Source organism: Thamnophis elegans, chromosome 4 (genome assembly GCF_009769535.1).
Source record: "Thamnophis elegans isolate rThaEle1 chromosome 4, rThaEle1.pri, whole genome shotgun sequence".
Classification (NCBI taxonomy): domain Eukaryota; kingdom Metazoa; phylum Chordata; class Lepidosauria; order Squamata; family Colubridae; genus Thamnophis; species Thamnophis elegans.
In genome coordinates this window covers 12,654,342-12,671,587 of record NC_045544.1, presented here as the reverse complement: position 1 = coordinate 12,671,587, position 17,246 = coordinate 12,654,342, and the positions used below count along the sequence as shown (strand labels likewise).

The 17,246-nt window shown below is 40.6% G+C and overlaps 1 protein-coding gene across 2 annotated transcripts in view; it reads right to left on the bottom strand.

The window, feature by feature from the left end:
* SMAP1 (small ArfGAP 1) overlaps positions 1-12,080 on the bottom strand; it is a 71,917-nt gene extending 59,837 nt beyond the window's left edge. For both annotated transcript variants that reach the window (XM_032216180.1, XM_032216181.1), the window contains exon 1: positions 11,695-12,080. In XM_032216180.1, the coding sequence (XP_032072071.1) occupies positions 11,695-11,812 (118 nt within the window). In that variant the 5' untranslated portion in view covers positions 11,813-12,080. The remainder of the gene's footprint in view (positions 1-11,694) is intronic.
* Positions 12,081-17,246: the final 5,166 nt, after the last annotated feature.

Below are 17,246 nucleotides of genomic sequence, written 5' to 3'. Positions count from 1 at the left end.
TAAGGAAGAGTTATTTGCCTAAATAAATGAGACACAGATTTAACAAGATTTATATGTTGTTGCTAATCTAATTCAGCTGCAGGCATAAATTTGAGACTGCACATACGGGTCAAAGAAACATCCCTTTAAAAGTAATAAATGGTACTGAAAATGAAGGGCAAAACCATGTGCCCAGGTTAATTATCAATATAGTAATTAGCAACAGCACACTGAAGAAAAGTAATTCTCCACTGGCATTTCACACATGATTTCTATCTTCAGATAACACATATCTGGGAAATGGTTAAAAACTTTCATTGGGGGTGGGGGGGGGAATGCAACGAAGGAAAAGGAAGTTGGAAGGGACTTTCAAAGTTTTCTAGTCCAACCCTCAGCACAAGCAGAAAAGCCTATTCCATTCTGACAAATGGCTATCCAATTTCTTCATAGTGATGGAGCACCTGGGGTGAGTTTCAACCGGTCCGCGGCGGTCCACGCGGACTGGTTGGTCGGTGAACCCAGAAGTAAGTAACTTCCGGGAACGCCGAAGGGGCCACCCGCCCGCCTGCGCTCCTTACCGATCTTTGAAGGCTTCTGCAATTCCACGCAGGTGCATGGCACATACAGCGCCTGCGCGATTCTCCGTGAGCAGCTGGAGCATCACGCAGGTGCTAAGACGCATGCATGAACTGCACGTATGCACGAGGATGCCGCCGGCCCTGTTCCAACCGTACCGGTTGGAACGGGATGAGCAACTCACCACTGTGGAGCACCCACAGATTCTGGAGGCAAGCCATTCCACTGATTAATTGTTCAGTCAGGAAATTTATCCTTAGTTCTTAAGCTGGATCTCTCCTTGATAAGTTTCCAATCATTACTTCTTGTCCCTGTCCCCACCCCTCAGCTGCTTTCAACCTCTTCCTCTCTGTGACAGCAAATATCCAAATACTAGAAGATTGATATCAAGTCAGCCCCTAGTCCTCTTTGTTAGACAGACATATCCAGTTCCTGCAATTGTTCATTGTTATGTTTTACACTCCTGTCCCCTAATCATCTTTATTGTTCTTCTCTGTTCTCTTTCCAGAGTCTCAACATCTTTTTGGTGACCAAATCTGGGTGCAGTATTCCAAATGTGGTTTTCCTCTTTTTTCTTAAATAACATCATGATTCCAATTCTATACATCGCATCTAGATGAAACTTCAGATAATTCACACTAAAAAAAGAAAACTCTCAGATCTTCCAGAATAATTAACAAGCAACATACAGTTACTATTCGCAAATCTTTTTGATCAATCATGGCCAAGAGTTTGAGTGTTAAGTTAACAGATTAATTCTAAGAAAAACTGAGTTAAAAGATATAAATAACGTAAATGTGTGAATCTTAAACTGTAAAAATATCTGTAACATTTTAAATAAAAGTATCATTAAATTTCCATTTTGGTAACATATTCTCTAGAGACTACTATTCTCAAACCCTAGATTTTTATATAGTAATTACCAACCTTGATCTAACATTTAGAGATGAAGTTGTCTTCTTCTCCTAGAAAAATTACATCCAGAAGGAAGCTGCAAGCTTCAGAGCATTTAAAATAAATAATAATGGTCTTATTAAAATGGTTTATGAAGGTTTTTAAATTTAACATTACACAGAATGAAACAAATTATCAATGTGAAAATGAAGTACATGGATGGGGACAATGACAGATCTTATTTTTTAAAGATCATCACTGTCTGAACCACATGACGTAAGGACTGAAGCAGGTTGAACAGTATTAGCCCTTGAAAAATAAATCTGGTATCTTATCAAATAGAGGTAGACTTCTTTTATATTTTAAAGTTTCACCAAATTCTGTACCATAATGAATATCCAAGTATTTAATTTGTTATTTTTAGATAATTTTATCAGAGGCAGAGAGAAGGATAACAAAACAGCACAATTTCTCTTAGCATATTTTTATATAATAAAAGTAGAAGTATGAATGTTTCATTATATATTGAAAAATAAAAATTCAATTTAATTTTTTTAAAACCTTACATATAAGGAATTACTATTAAGGACTATTAAGGACAAGGAAAACAATTGTCCAGGATTGGAAAAGAAGGACAATGGCAAAGATTGTTCAAACTACCACACAATTGCACTCATTTCACATCTAGCAAAGTTAGGCTCAAAATCCTACAAGCTAGGCTCCAGCAGTATGTGGACTGAGAATTACCAGAAGTACCGTCAGGATTTCAAAGAGGCAGAGGATTTCAAAGAGGATTTCAATAGAGATCAAATTGCCAACATATGCTGGATCATGGAGAAAGCTAGGCAGTTCCAGAAAAACATCTAGTTCTGTTTCATTGACTATGCTAAAGCCTTTGATTGTGTGTATCATAAACTAAGGTGACCAGATTTTAACATTGGAAAAGCGGGACACCATTGACCGGGGGGGGGGGTGTTTCTTGATTAAAAATTTGGTCTAAATTATCTTCTCCACCCACCCACCCCCAGGTGTCCTAGGCACAGGGGAGGACTTAGGCTGCGCCCCGTCACACCTTGCTTTCCCATCCACACAAACTACCTTCAAACACGCGGGGCTGCTTCAGAGGCAGCAGCGGGCGCCAACCTCGTCTCCAGAGATTCCCAGCCGGAGACCGTGGCTGCATCTCCCTTCCGTCTGCCCCTCAAAATTGAGAAAGGAGTTCAGCAAGGCTGTATACTGTCACCCTGCCTATTTAACTTCTATGCAGAGCACATCATGAGAAAGTGGGGGGCTAGATGAATCACAAGTTGGAATTAAGGTTGCTGGGAGAAATATCAACAACCTCAGATATGCAGATGACACCACTCTAGTGGCAGAAAGTGAAGAGGAACTAAAGAGCCTCTTGATGCAGGTGAAGAAGGAGAGTGAAAACTTTGGCTTGAAACTCAACATTAAGAAAACTAAGATCATGGCATCTGGTCCTCTAAATTCCTAGCAAATAGATAGGGAAGAAATGGAGGTAGTGACAGATTTTATTTTCCTGGGCTCAAAAATCACTGCACATGGGGACTACAGCCTATAAATTAAAAGAGGCTTGCTCCTGGGGAGGAAAGCTATGGCAATCTATACAGCATACTAAAAAACAGAGACATCAACCTGCCAACAAAAGTGTGTATAGTCAAGGCTGTGGTTTTCCCAGTTGCAATGTATGGTTGCGAAAGTTGGACTATAAAGAAGGTTGAGCATCCAATAATTGAGGCCTTTGAACTATGGTGCTGGAGAAGACTCCTGCAAGTTCCTTGGACTGCTAGGGGATCAAACTGGTCAGTCCTACAGGAGATCAACCCTGACTACTCTTTAGAAGGCCAGACCTTGAAGATGAAACTCAAATACTTTAGCCACCTAAACTCAAATACTTTAGCCACCGAACAATTGAGGGCAAAAGAAGAATGGGAGGACAGAGAATGAAATGGCTGGATGGAGTCACCGAAGCAGTAGATGTGAGCTTAAATGAACTCCAGGAAATGATAGAAGACAGGAAGGCCTGGAGGAACGTTGTCCATGGGATCACGATGGGTGGGACACAAGTTCGCGACTAACAACAACAAATTAAGGACAATGCCAAAGCTATAAAATTAAGAAAATAACCAAAATGATCTAATAAGCTCAATAAGAAATATTGGCCAGAATGTTCTAAAGATTTTAGCATTTGTCTAAAAATGGAAAAGACATCCCTAGCAACAGTAATACAAAACTGTAGTTACACTGTTAAAGACGGCTCGATTTTGGTGACTGCCAATAAAATGTGCATTAAATACAGATTTATGGAACACATTAAGAAGTCTAAATTCTGTGTGGTTTAGACTTTTTAATGCGTTCCATTAAGCTGAATCAAGGAAAAACAATGGGGTGGGGAAAAAGTACTCTAGGATGAGAGTACACTATCAGTGGCCTTTCCTTTACATCACCACAGGAAGTTTTTTTAGCAATTGCCCCACATTGTGACATAAATTTGCCCTTTTACTGAGCTGAGTTTATTGAGCTGAAATTGAGAAATGTTTCCTGCCCTTTGGGTTCACCCAGCTTCGGACACTGTAAAACAAAGGGAAGATGAAGTAAAATCCTAAGCCCACTTGCAGTCATGTGACTTTCCATTTGGAAACCACTTTGGTTAATAACGAAGTTGCTAGTCCCAATAGTGGTAGCTAAATGAAAGCCACCTGTAATAGAAAATAAGAGAAGGTAAGAAAAGGGAAGCTTCCAGGACAGTGCGCTATTGCACACACTCATGCCCACATCTGTAATTAAATGCCCCCATGTTGTGCCCACCTGCGCATGCATGCGCAACACCACCACACCCGCTACCCCACGCGCATGGCTTTCTTGGAGTTTGGGAAGGGCGAAAACTGCCTCCCCCGTCCCCCCAGAGGTCCTCAAGAAACCAAAAATGGCACATTTTTCAACTTCCGGTGGGCATTTTCTGCCCTCCCTCGCCTCCTGGAGGCCCTCTGGAAGCCAAAAACGGCCATTTTTCAACTTCCAGTGGGCCAAGTAGGTCCGGTTTTCACCTTCTCCAGGCTTCAGGAGGCTTTCAGGAAGCCTGGAGAGGGTGAAAATGGCCTCCCCACGCCCTCTGGAAGGCTGAAAACCACGGTTCCACCACAAAACCGCGTTCAACTAAAGGGCGCTCGATGAACCCACGTAGCTGTCATCACAGCGCGACAACAGCGCGGAGAAAAAAGCACGCTGTAAACGCTAAACCTAAAATTAACACCTAAACCTAACCCCCCTAAACCTAATCTTAAACCTAGCCCTAAACCTAACCCTTAACCTAATCCTAACCCTAACCCTAAACCTAACCCTTAACCTAACCCTAACCCTAATCCTAACCCGTAACCTAACCCTAAACCTTAACCTAACCCTAACCCTTACCTTAACTTGAATCGGCTTGCTTTCAAAGCGCTATTTAAAGCACCCTTCTTTCTCCGCGCTCGCTGTTGTCGCCCTGTTGATGACGTTAGCGACGCGGTTTAATCGGGCGCGCTTTAGTCGAGCACGGTTTTGTCGTGCCACGGAAAATCACTTGGCCAGCACACATGCAAATTGGAGCTGACATAGGGTAACACCTCATGTGTCCTCAGTTATGGCTCTGCATGTCACCTGTGGCACACATGCCATAGTTTGGCCATAAACGGTTCTAGGAGATGCTGAGCCTGCTATAATTAATAGAAAGAAAGTCACTTTGAAGATCATAAACAGCTGGTGCACAGGCCATGAAGAAAAAGAGAAGGTGAATGAAGCACCTCGACCTCCCTTACTTGCCAGGTAACACTTCTCCAAATTTTGTTTCAGGAATACATCTGCCCAGAATAGTTCCCCCAAATTTCTGAGTCACAATATTTTTCTTTCACTTCCAGTTTTGCACACTTCCCTATAAAATGTACTCTGTTTTTACCATACTTCCAATAGTCACATTTTGCAAGGGCTAGGCAAAATGGAAGGCAATCCAATTAAATATATCAAACCACTCTAGCATTGAAATAACGTTTTGAAAAATCAGACTTTGCTGTAACAAATAAGCCAAAGACAAAAAAAAAAATAAAGGTCCAAAAGATGACTCAACTATATATAGTTTATCTTATGAAAGATTGCAACATCATTTAGAGTAAACTGTGTAACTGTACCCATAGGTACAGAATCCTTAACCAATGCCACTTCATTTCTTTCTTGGTAAACATTTTTATTTGCTTAAATCCAGAACTTAATCCAAAACCAAACTATCCGGACACAGTAGTTTCGTTTTATTTTTTTAAATTAAATTTATATGCTGCCAATCTCACCATGAAGCAACTCTAGGCAAACAAAATAAAAACAAGATAAAACATAATATTATTATCTTTCAGAGATCCGGGAGCACTGGGGGAACTGCAAGAGGACTGGAAAAGAGATGACGTGGTTTCCCATCTTCAAAAAAAGGGGAAAAAAATAGATCCAGGAAACTCTATCAGCCTAACCTCAATACCAGGAAAGATTCTGGAAAAAATAATCAAGCAACGAATTAGCGAACACCTAGAAGTAAACAAAGTAATAGCGAAAAGCCAACATGGGTTTGTCAAAAACATATCATGTCAGACTAATGTTATTGCATTCTTTGACAAAGTGACAAAATTAGTGGACCAGAGGAATGCCATTGATATAGTTTAATTGGACTTCAGTAAGGCATCTGATAAGGTAGACCATAACCTACTACTAGATAAAGTAGAAGAATGTGGGTTAGACAGTATCACCACTAGATAAGTATAAACCATACAAATAAAAGTGTCTTGTAGTCCTCCCTAATTTTTTTAAGGGATCCCGAGACAATTTTTATTAAGAAATACAGTCTTAGACCTTTACAACCCAAGGAAAAGTATTGGCATACTGGTAGATTCGGGTAGATAAGTTACTTTTAAATGTTCAAGTGAGCTTCTGTTGTAATCCTTTAAGAGTAATTCTGATACGATGGGTTTGACTGCGACAGTGGGACAAGGCTGAGGTGAGGAACATATTGGACAGGCTCTGCAGCTACAGATTTCAAAATCTGAATCTTTTGAGATTATTCTGTTACATGTTCACTGCCCCCTGCATAGCCTGTGTTTAATCTGAAATCTATTCTGGACTGGAGGGATGGGGTAATTGTGAGGGGAACAAGTGACTGCTGGAATGTTTGGTTGGTTGGCCTCTTCGTTTGACCAGTGCCAAAGGCAGGAACAGCTAGGCTTGGGTGTGTTTATGTGTAGAAAATTGATTGAATGGATTTCAGGTTAGGAAGACTAAAGGCAGGGCTGGAATAGGAGGAGAAATGAAGGCGGGTGATAACATCAGGTGAGTGATAGGCAGGTGATAACATCAGCAAGGGGATGGGAAGAGGGAGATACGTTGGGAATCTGATATTAGATATCAATTAGATGGTTCTAATTGATCCTGCATTCCAGCTCTCAGATCAGAATTCACCTCAGTCAATGGAACCTTGGTGGCGCTGGTTTAGGGCTATTAAATGCCAGCTGAGTTTGCAGTAAGACCATATTTACCCATGATTGATCAAGGAAGAAGCAGGCAGCTTGACATGTTTAACCAAGTCTGACTCGCTCAGAGGGGGGAGTATCTCTCTTGTAGTTGTTGTGCCTGTCTAGGTGTCATGCGTATACAGCATCAGCTCTACTCTGAAACAAGGGAGGTTGAAGAGCAGTTGTCACCGTGGAAGACTCGATGGCTTTCACAGACTTATGCACTGAAGATAACTGGATATGACACCTTGTGATGGAAACTGGGCTCTAGGAAGCAGTTGTGTTCGTTGTTGCTATATTAGTCTCCCTGGCGCTTAGCTATATCCCTGAGTTCTTACATTCTTTCCCTGGAGGACTTGGAGACTTGAACCAGCTTCTGATGGGAACAGTCTAGGGCAGCTGAAGAGTTAGAATAGAATAGAGTAACAGTTGGAAGGGACCTTGGAGGTCAACCCCCTGCCTAGACAGGAAACCCTATACCATTCCAGACAAATGGTTATCCAACATCTTCATGGAGTTCATGGCCACTATATCAACCACAGTCCTGACTCAAATGATTATGTGTCGGGTGCATACAAGATCTGATTTTCATCTTGGGGCAGTTGCAATGTGATCTACAAGTCAGAATATTAACAATCCTTTGTTATGGCCATTGGTCACTTGGTATTGCTGCTGGTGCTGTCTCTCCCCCCCCCCCCCCCCCCCAGGAAGGAAGGACCTATTAGACTGGTCTGCTCCAGGCTTCTAAGAAATGCATCAGGCTTCCAGGGTAAGCTTAGGACTTTCCCTGACAATTTTATTGATGCTTAGCAAAGGACTTATTCTCTATCTGAAACAGGCAGATGATAAAGATCTCAGATCAGATCACTCTTAAGTGGCCTCTTGCTGTTTGTTGATTTCAGAGAATGTTGTGGTTTTCATTTTCTCCAGGAAATGAAATGTTAGAACAGACACGTAGAATACCATTGCAGGAAGCTGAAGATTAAACCTCAATGAGCCCACACTTAGGATAACATCAGATTGACATCATCAGTATGTTGATGATACTCAGCTGTCTCATTTTGACCTTGGACTAGCCAAGTGATGTCTCACTCTCTTGCTCAATGCCTAGAGGCTGTTGGAGCCTTTACGGAGAGGAACAGACTCAAGCAAAATCAAATATCTGGATTATCCATCTCAGGAAGCTTTCTGAATGGCCCTGTACTTATCCACTGGTGTGCAATTTTTAGAATCTTCCTGGACTTTCACTTCCTGTTCAAGGAACAGACAGCAGCTGTGACCAGGAAAACCTTTATAGAGATTCATCTTGCGTAACATCTGCATTAGCTCCTGGATCAAGAGACCTTGCTTATATTTACTCATGCCTTCGTCATTTTGCTTGTGGGCTACTTGTCCAAAATGCAGGGAACATACAGGGAACAATTACAGGCAGCTCTCACAATGTCCCTGTAAATACCTCTTTTATGCAAGCTGCATTGGTTATCAATATATTCTGGGTGCAATTCAAGATACTGGCTATCACTTATAAAGTCCCACATAGTATAGGGGATAATTATCTGAGAGACCAACAGTCTGCTTTGGCTTCTATGCATCTTACACGATTAGAAAGTGTTGGCTCTTGGTCCCATCAATAGAATAGTGTTACCTAGTAGGACCCAGGAAGTGTGAGTGCTCTGATGGAACATCTGCCCTCTGGAACAGCATCTCCTAGATTTAAATTGTATGTAATTTCCCAATCTTACAAAAAAAACAAAACTTTGGGTCCCTAGATCATACCCCAAAAGCCTGGAATATAATAGTTTATGGACCCTTTTAGGTTGGGCACTGTATTGTAATCAGGATTTTATTGCTCCTTTTTGGGTAACTAAATACTGTAATTTTCTTTCTTTTCATAAGGCAACCAAATTATTCTGGAATCAGAGAGCCCTAGATATGTGTTTTATAAATAAATTATACATTTATAAACTCATTTTGTGCAGGTTTGTTTTTAACCAATAAAACAGACATTTTTTCTCTCAGAAAAAAATGATTCTAAGGTAAATTAAGTACACAAACGCCCAGGAAAAACATGTTCTAAAAATTATTTTCGACAAATTTCAAAAACTTTTTAAGTGTGACAATAATGAATCACATATGTCGATATACAAAAAGATCAAATATATTTGGAATAAACTTTGGAATTCACTACCATGATATATGATGCTGGCGACAAGATTGGCTAGCTTCTAAAAAGGTTTGCACCAAATCATGGAAGTCATGGGGATCAATGACAATTATCCTTATTGGTAGTGGGTCTTTCTCTGAAGACCATCTGCTGGGAGATTGGCTGCACACTGTGAGAACACACAGTTCAGGATAGATAGGCCAGATAGATGAGCAGTGGTGAACTGCTTATGTTTACATATTATGCTGTTAATAAAAGTAAAATGGTTTCCCTGTCCAGTCGTGTCCAACTCTAGGGTGCACATTCATCTGAGTTTCTTGGCCAAGGAAGATTTTCCATGGTCATGTGATTATTATTGCTATATGCCAAAGATAGATGGAGCACTGTTACTTTCCCACTGAAGTAGTTTCCATTAGTCTACTTTGGAGCTAGTGGGTGGACAGGAATGGGAGCTCACCCGATTGCACAGCACTTGGGTCTTGAACACGGGCTGTCAACTTTCGATAAGTTTCAGCATCTTTAATCATTGAGCTATCATGCCCACTACGAGACATCACACCCCTTATCTTAATATGTAATTCAATTTGTTTAGTTCTGCCAACAAACACAATTCTCATTGGTGAAGCTGGAAAAGGGTTGCTGTGGTTTCAGAATCTGCCCTGGAGAGCTTCACAATACCAGAACATTTTTTTTTAATCTCATAGGAAGTTACAGAGAAAAATAGTTCAAGCCCATTCAAGACACATTGGATTTCACCCAATATTTCAAGTGTTTAAAAGTTTATTCATAACAGCTCTGCTGCCGTTTAATGTTGCTTTAAAACCAGACTCTTTTCATTTAAATAATATTTTTCTTACTGAGAAAACTTTTTTTATTTTAAAGTTTTCTTATTTGTCAAATGGCAATTAAAAATATTTTTAAAATACTTTCTAGTATTGGCAATTTTGCTTATATTCTAGCAAGCTACAAACCTACTCCCATTTTTAGAGGAAAGATAAATAAAGATAAAAAATAGACTTTTATGTAAAACCTATCCTCCAAATATTCAAATAAAACTTTCTTTATATCTCATAAAGTATCAATACATATGGTATTTTTATATACAGATGGCATACATGCATGTATATACTATAAACTTAAATTCATGTATGCTGTGCATATCTCAATTTCTTCCACAAATTCCCCTACATTTTTCTTATAAAATGATTTAGAGAAAATATGACATCTTCTCAAACTGCAAAAAATATTATATTCCAAGACAGATTAAGAAAACAAGAAGAAAGGTCGGATAAATCAAAACTAAATAAATCTTAAAAGTGGAAACAAGTAAAAAAACCAATCTCACTTTCAAAGGAAAAAAATGGACAAATGGTTTAGAATACTTCCCTATCCTTTAGTTTGTTATATAAGATTTGTTTAATATAAATGGCTTAATTACCAAGAATATCGTATTTCAAAGGAGTTTGGAATAGACCGCTTTACATTTGATTGTACAGGTTTTTTTTTAAATAATAGAAAACTTAAATTCTATTTGAAAAAGTCACAGATTTGAAAATTGCACATAAGAGAAAGAGACTGAATTTGGAAAAATCAACAAATGACATTTTATCAATGCAATTATAGCAATCTACAGAGATACATTCCACTAACTTTTGCAACCAAGGTTATTTTTTTTTATTCTCAGTGTGCCAATGTTTCCCAGAAGTAATTCAGTATTTATAAAGGTAGCTACTTCCTTTTGTGCACTCAGAAAATGCAATATTAGCCTTCTGATATGACTCATATCTTTCTTTAGCCAGGACTGGGGATTGAGCAAAACCAAGACAAACTGAGAAAGCTCTAGGGCAAACACCACTGTACAATATAAACCACAAAGCTTTCGCCAACTCTGAAATAATAGAATGATCTAATAATGTCCATTAATGAAAGCTTAGATAGATTTCTAGTTTATATATCATCCCACCCCCTAATTAATCTAATGATTTTATTGTCCTTACACTAATGGACACAATAAAATGTAGCGGGTTCATTAAAAACGAATAAAAAATCAGCTCACAATTAGAAACGCCAGAAATCAGACAGAAATCAACACAACAGTGAAAATGAAACGACCACCGAAAAACGGAGATTGCCACATGCTTGCAACAAAGCCAGACCCTTAACAGCTGCTAAGCACCCCCTAAAGCCGAACGGTGCCTACGCGGCACCTCTTGCTCATCGTGGCTTACTCAACAGCCCTAATCCCTAAAATAAGCGAAGCCACGAAACATGGTTTCTACACCACCCCGTGCTTAAACCCACCCAACCCACGCTTTCCCCGAGCCAAAGATACCCATTTGGCGTCTCGCGTGGAACAGAGATGCCGCTCCCCCTCGCCCCCCCTCCTCCCCATTCACCTGGCTCACCCATCACCTCCATTCACCTGTCTCTCTCTCTCTCCCCCCCCCCAATCGCCCGGGACACTCGGAAGCCACGCCTCCTTCCCTCCCACCAATCAGAGCCCCCCCCCTCAACCAGAGCGCCCCCCTCCCTCACCTTTGGCTTCGCAGTCCGCGCAGTACTTGTTGTCCTCCTCTCGCAAGAGCTTGGCCAGGATGGCCTGGTGCTGCTCGTTCTGCTTCTGCGCCTTTTCCCGGCAGGAGCGGGTGGACATGGCGAAGGGGAGAAGGGCGAATGGACGGGAGGGGAAAGGGTGGGGTGGGGGAAAGAGTAAGCGGGGAGAGAGAGAGAAAGGGGAGAGAGGAGCAGGGCCGGAGGCGGCCGGCGCGCTTGGAGGACCTAGAGGAAGAACTTGAGCCGGCAACCCGGGAGCGGCAGCGGCGTCGGCGTTAGCAGCGCTTCCTATTCCCCCTCCTGCCTTGCCTAGCTGGCGCTCTCTCTCTCTCTCTCTCTCTCTCTCTCTCTCCTCCCTCCGCCTCCGTCACGGCGCCAGCTCAGCCAATCAGCGGCCGCCGGCATGTCAAGCCAGGTAAGGCGGAGCGGCGTCGGCGTTCTCAACCGGAACTACTCCCGGCAAACGCCCGCATCCGCTTGCGCGCAAAAGCGCTTCCTGGCATCTTTTCTCAGCTGGGTGACGCGGCTCTGTCTTTTCTCTCTCTCTCTCCCCCCCCCCCCGCCTATCGCCTCATCTCTCCCCGTGACAAAGTAGTTCTGGGATTCGGAGTTCGAGAGATGTAAAACGGGGAGATTTCTTGACAGCCTCCCCCTTTCTGAGTAAAATAGGCGAAGGAGAAAAGACGTCTCTTTTTTTTTTTTTTTGCATCTCGCGATGCAAATGAGCGCAACCGCCCACTCGGGAAATAATTTCCCATTAGGGATCAAGCATTCCAAGACCGTGTATTCATCCGCTTAGGAATGATGAATCTGCTTGGAAGCAACTCATGGAATTTATTGGATGAGAAACTTTTCTTCCTCCTCCTCTCCCCCCCCCCCTTCCTCCTCTTCCTCCTGGAAAAAAACACACCAAACAGTTGTCTTTTGAAAAAGCACTTTTGAGACAACTGTGACCTGGATGACTGAGAATTTCCACAGACATCTGCTTATGAAAAGTGGCCTAAGCATGTGGAGATGGGGCAGCTGCTTCCTGCCTTGCATCCCTGTAGCTCACTGGTCTCCAACCTTGGCAACTTTAAGACTTGTGGACTTCAGCTCATCCCATTCCTGCATTCCTTGCATCTCTGTAGCTCAGTGGTCTCCAACCTTGGCAACTTTAAGACTTGTGGACTTCAGCTCATCCCATTCCTGCATTCCTTGCATCACTGTAGCTCACTGGTCTCCAACCTTGGCAACTTTAAGACTTGTGGACTTCAGCTCATCCCATTCCTGCATTCCTTGCATCCCTGTAGCTCAGTGGTCTCCAACCTTGGCAACTTTAAGACCTGTGGACTTCAACTCCCAGAGTTCCTCAGCCAGCTTTGCAAAGCTGAGGGACTCTGGGAGTTGAAGTCCACAGGTCTTAAAGTTGCCAAGGTTGGAGACCACTGCTGTAGCTGGTTACCCACTCAAAGACCTCTGTGAGGAAATCAAGTGATTTCTCTACAGAAGGTCCAACATTCAGCTTTGGAGCAGGGACTCTATATAGTTTTAGAGATACTTCCAAGAAGACTAGTGCTAAACCTGCCAGCGAGAAAGCTGTCTCCACTTTCTAGCAGGACGTGTTTATCAGGAAGAAGTGAATCTAAATCACAATTCAGCCTAAATCCTTATTTGAGTATATATTTATTGCCATGGAATGGTATCATTCTTAAGCCAGAATGAAACACCATACTGAATATCACTGTTGAGAATTTGTGTAAGCCACTTACTTGAATTTAAAATCTGACCCAAAATTAATGTTTAGCTTATTCTTTAATCATTTCTACATAATAAATCATAAGAAATAGGTTTTCTGTAATCACATGCAAAGATTAATAAATTTTTCCACATATTCAGATGAAAAACGGTATTTGAAGAATGGAAGATGATGTCGGCACTATCCTTTCAACTATCCTCTGAGAATAAATATTAGATTATGATGTGAGATGGGAATATTTCAGTATACAGCACTATAGGTTCTTCTGCAACAAGAAATTAATTTAAAAACTCAAAAAAACCTGCTTCATCCCTGATTTTGAAGGATAGTAAAATAGATACTGGCCAGATTTGCTATGAAATTGATGAAAGGGCCCCGGAACACAAAAAGTATAAACTTAAATCTTATATGATATGCAGTCCGTAACTTGCATTTATTCTTGTTCCTGTTTCTATAAGTGGAGTTATGTAACTGTTAAAACAATGGAGCAAATATTTCAAGAGTTTATTATGTATTCTGTATTCATTAAAATAATGTTTAAACTTGGGACAATGTCCAGGAGTATAAGCTTCTTTGGATTTCTTGTTCTGAGAATCAACAAACTCATATGGAGAAATCTAACATCTCACCAGCCTACAAGACTGGCTCTACCAACAGTGAAGAATCTAGTCACTTTTAAATCCCAAAAGAATATCAAGAGTGTTTGAAGGATTCTAAGCAATCAACCATAAAGAAACAAGATGTTGAATCATCGATCAGCAAATGATAGGTTTCTTTTACTTGACAGGGCACTGGATCTATCAGCAGACAAACTCAGCAAACAATAAAAGCAGAAGTGTTTAAGGTTACATCACTGGAATGTTGTTGGTTTTTTTGGTAATTTGATCCATGAATGGTTTTGCAAGCACTACCTCCAAAGTACTTTCTTAAATCTTGAGAAGTCCCATTAAACCTAAGTAGAAGATGGTGCCATTTTAAAGCTACAATTTATGCATACTTGTAGAATAAACGCAACTTAATTTTTTGAAACATTTAACAAATTACATAGATTCTAAATTGTAAGGAAACACCAGAATTAAGTACAGTGAAATAGAATGTTGAATAAACTGCCTATTCATATTTTTATTTTTATTTTAAATTATTTCACAGGGGCTTTGCTTTATTCATAGATCACAACAATTCCATACTTCTGTTAATATCTACTTTAAAATAAATTTGGATGAATTACACTCTGATGCTCTGAAAATAAGAAAAACCAACAAATAAATAAATACATGTTTATTTAATTTATGTGTCACCCAATGTATGTGTTACCCAATTCATCCACAGGTGACAAACATTATGTAAGAGTCTTGACAGCCCACCTGTGGAATTCTGATAAATCCAGAAACTGTTATAGAGACTAGAACTTAAATTTCTGCGATATCTCAGTTTATTTCAAAGATCGGATTTTTTTAAAGTAGATAAATTCAGGAATTTTCTTTCTTAGCAGGAAGCAAACCATTTTTTATTCCAGAGGTATAATACAATCTTAGAATACTGTAATATCAACAAAAATATAGCAGCCTTTTATTTTGAAACTTATTTATAAACTTTTCATTTATTTCTTGTGTAAATGTGATCCTGCTGGCATCACAGCAATAAGCGAATCCACAGAAAGGTGTTAATGATATGGTAACTATAGGAAATTGGCAGGAAAGTATAATCCGTGTCTTTTCATTAATTGTGGGACACATATGCTCTCTTTCCACATATGCTTGGTTTTCCCAGTCTCTTTATGTGAAACTTTTTTGTTTGGTTTACTAGGGAAATTTCAATTGAAGATATAGCAAGGATTGCAGCCAAATACTGTTTGATTGCAGTTAAAATGTGGCAACAGTTGATTGCATTAGATTAATATCTTTACCTTTTAGTTTATGTTTTGTATTATTGTGCACTTTTCTGCGAGAATTGTGATGTCCTTTGCTTCTTTTCCTGCTTCATTATTTCATATGCTTATCTAATCTTTGATTACATAAAAGTAATTTTAATTAGCAGTTTTGTTTTCGTTTGGATAACTAGTAAACACAGTGATGAAAATCAGCTGCCCGGAATCACTGCAACAATGAGATGAGCAATGTATAAATGTAATAAATAAATAAGTTAAATGGTCATAATAGGTTCCTGAATTTTAAAACTGGAGGCTGATGAAGAACTTCCTATTCACCAGCAATTATCCAAGCAATACTTTGGTTCAGTTCTCTCCCAAATTGAAGAATCATTGCATCTTACAATCATAATTAGTGATCAACAAATCTTAGTGAAATTGTGATCCATAGATGCCTCTTCTGCTTTTCTTTTTCAGAAATCAAGCACAGAATAAAATATTTTTGTTGTAGAAACATGTAAATAATATTACTATTACACCCCATGCTCTGTCCTGTGTCCCATTCCTGCTCTGTGATTCACCACTGCATAACAACAAATCTTCCTGTTACACACACATAAATGATACATTTTTAAAAGCCACCATACTAGCTAGCATCTTCTTTCTGTGTCTCCTATTTCTCTACATTTCTGTTCTGCCCAAAAGCTAATTGCTATAGCAATAAGACCATCTTTTTGTATGCTGTTGCATCATCATTTGATTTGAAAATAGACTAGAGCCAACTGTGCATAATTTATTTGCTGTGAGATTTTATTGGCCTTTGTTATGATTGACATAATTAGTCTGATGTACAATGTTCTGACAAATCTCATAAATCCTTCAGCATTTTTGAATTCCTCTGAGGCAGACTGTTTCTTCTTTATATAGATCTGACATATCTCTAGAAAACCATTTTTTCCTTCAGGGCTATCATAAATTGAACTGGAAGTTTTTCTTATGCGATAAGAATATCCAGGATACCTGCGAGACCACCTACTGCAGGGGTGGGTTTCTCGCCCCGTTCCAACCGGATCGGTTGGAACGAGGCCGGCGGCGTCCTCACGCACGCACGCGGCGCGCGTGTGCACACACGCGGCGCGCGCATGCGTATTAGCGTCTGCGCGATGCTCCAGCTGCTCCTGGAGGATCACGCAGGCGTTCTGCGCATGCGTGGAAAGCGCGAAATTCAAAAAATCAGGGTAAGGAGCGGGCGCGGGTGTGCAGGCGCGCGCGGGCGCGGGGGGGGCCTTCGCCGTTCCCGGAAGTTACTTACTTCCGGGTTCGGCGACCAACCGGATCGCAGGGACCGGTGCGAACCGGTTGAAACCCAGCCCTGACCTACTGCCACCAGTAGCCTCCCACTGTCCAGTGCGATCCCACAGAGTTGGCCTCCTCAGGGTGCCGTCGGCCAGACAGTGTCGGCTAGAGACCCCAGGGGGAGAGCCTTCCATGTGGGAGCACCTTCCCTCTGGAATGAGCTGCCCCTGGAGCTTCGTATAATCCCCGACCTCCAGTCCTTTTGACGACCTCCAGTCCTTTTGACGCGCCCTAAGAAGTTGGCTTTTCCAGCAAGCCGGCCTGGCCTGAACAGAATAAAATAAATGATTAATGTAATTATTAATTTTAATCTAATTTTTAAAATTGTTAATATTAATTGGGTTTGTTTTTGGATACTTTATTTAATTTCCTTTTTAACTTTTGTAATGTGTTGGGTTTTTTTTAATGTTGTACGCTGCCCTGAGTCCTCTGGGAGAAGGGCGGTGTATAAATCCAATAAACACACAAACAAACAAGATTTACAATACCCTTGAAAATACTTCCTGGAATTAATCTTTCTTTTTCCTCTCATCAAGACTAATGAGCCTTTCTAATTTTAATTTTATTCTCCTT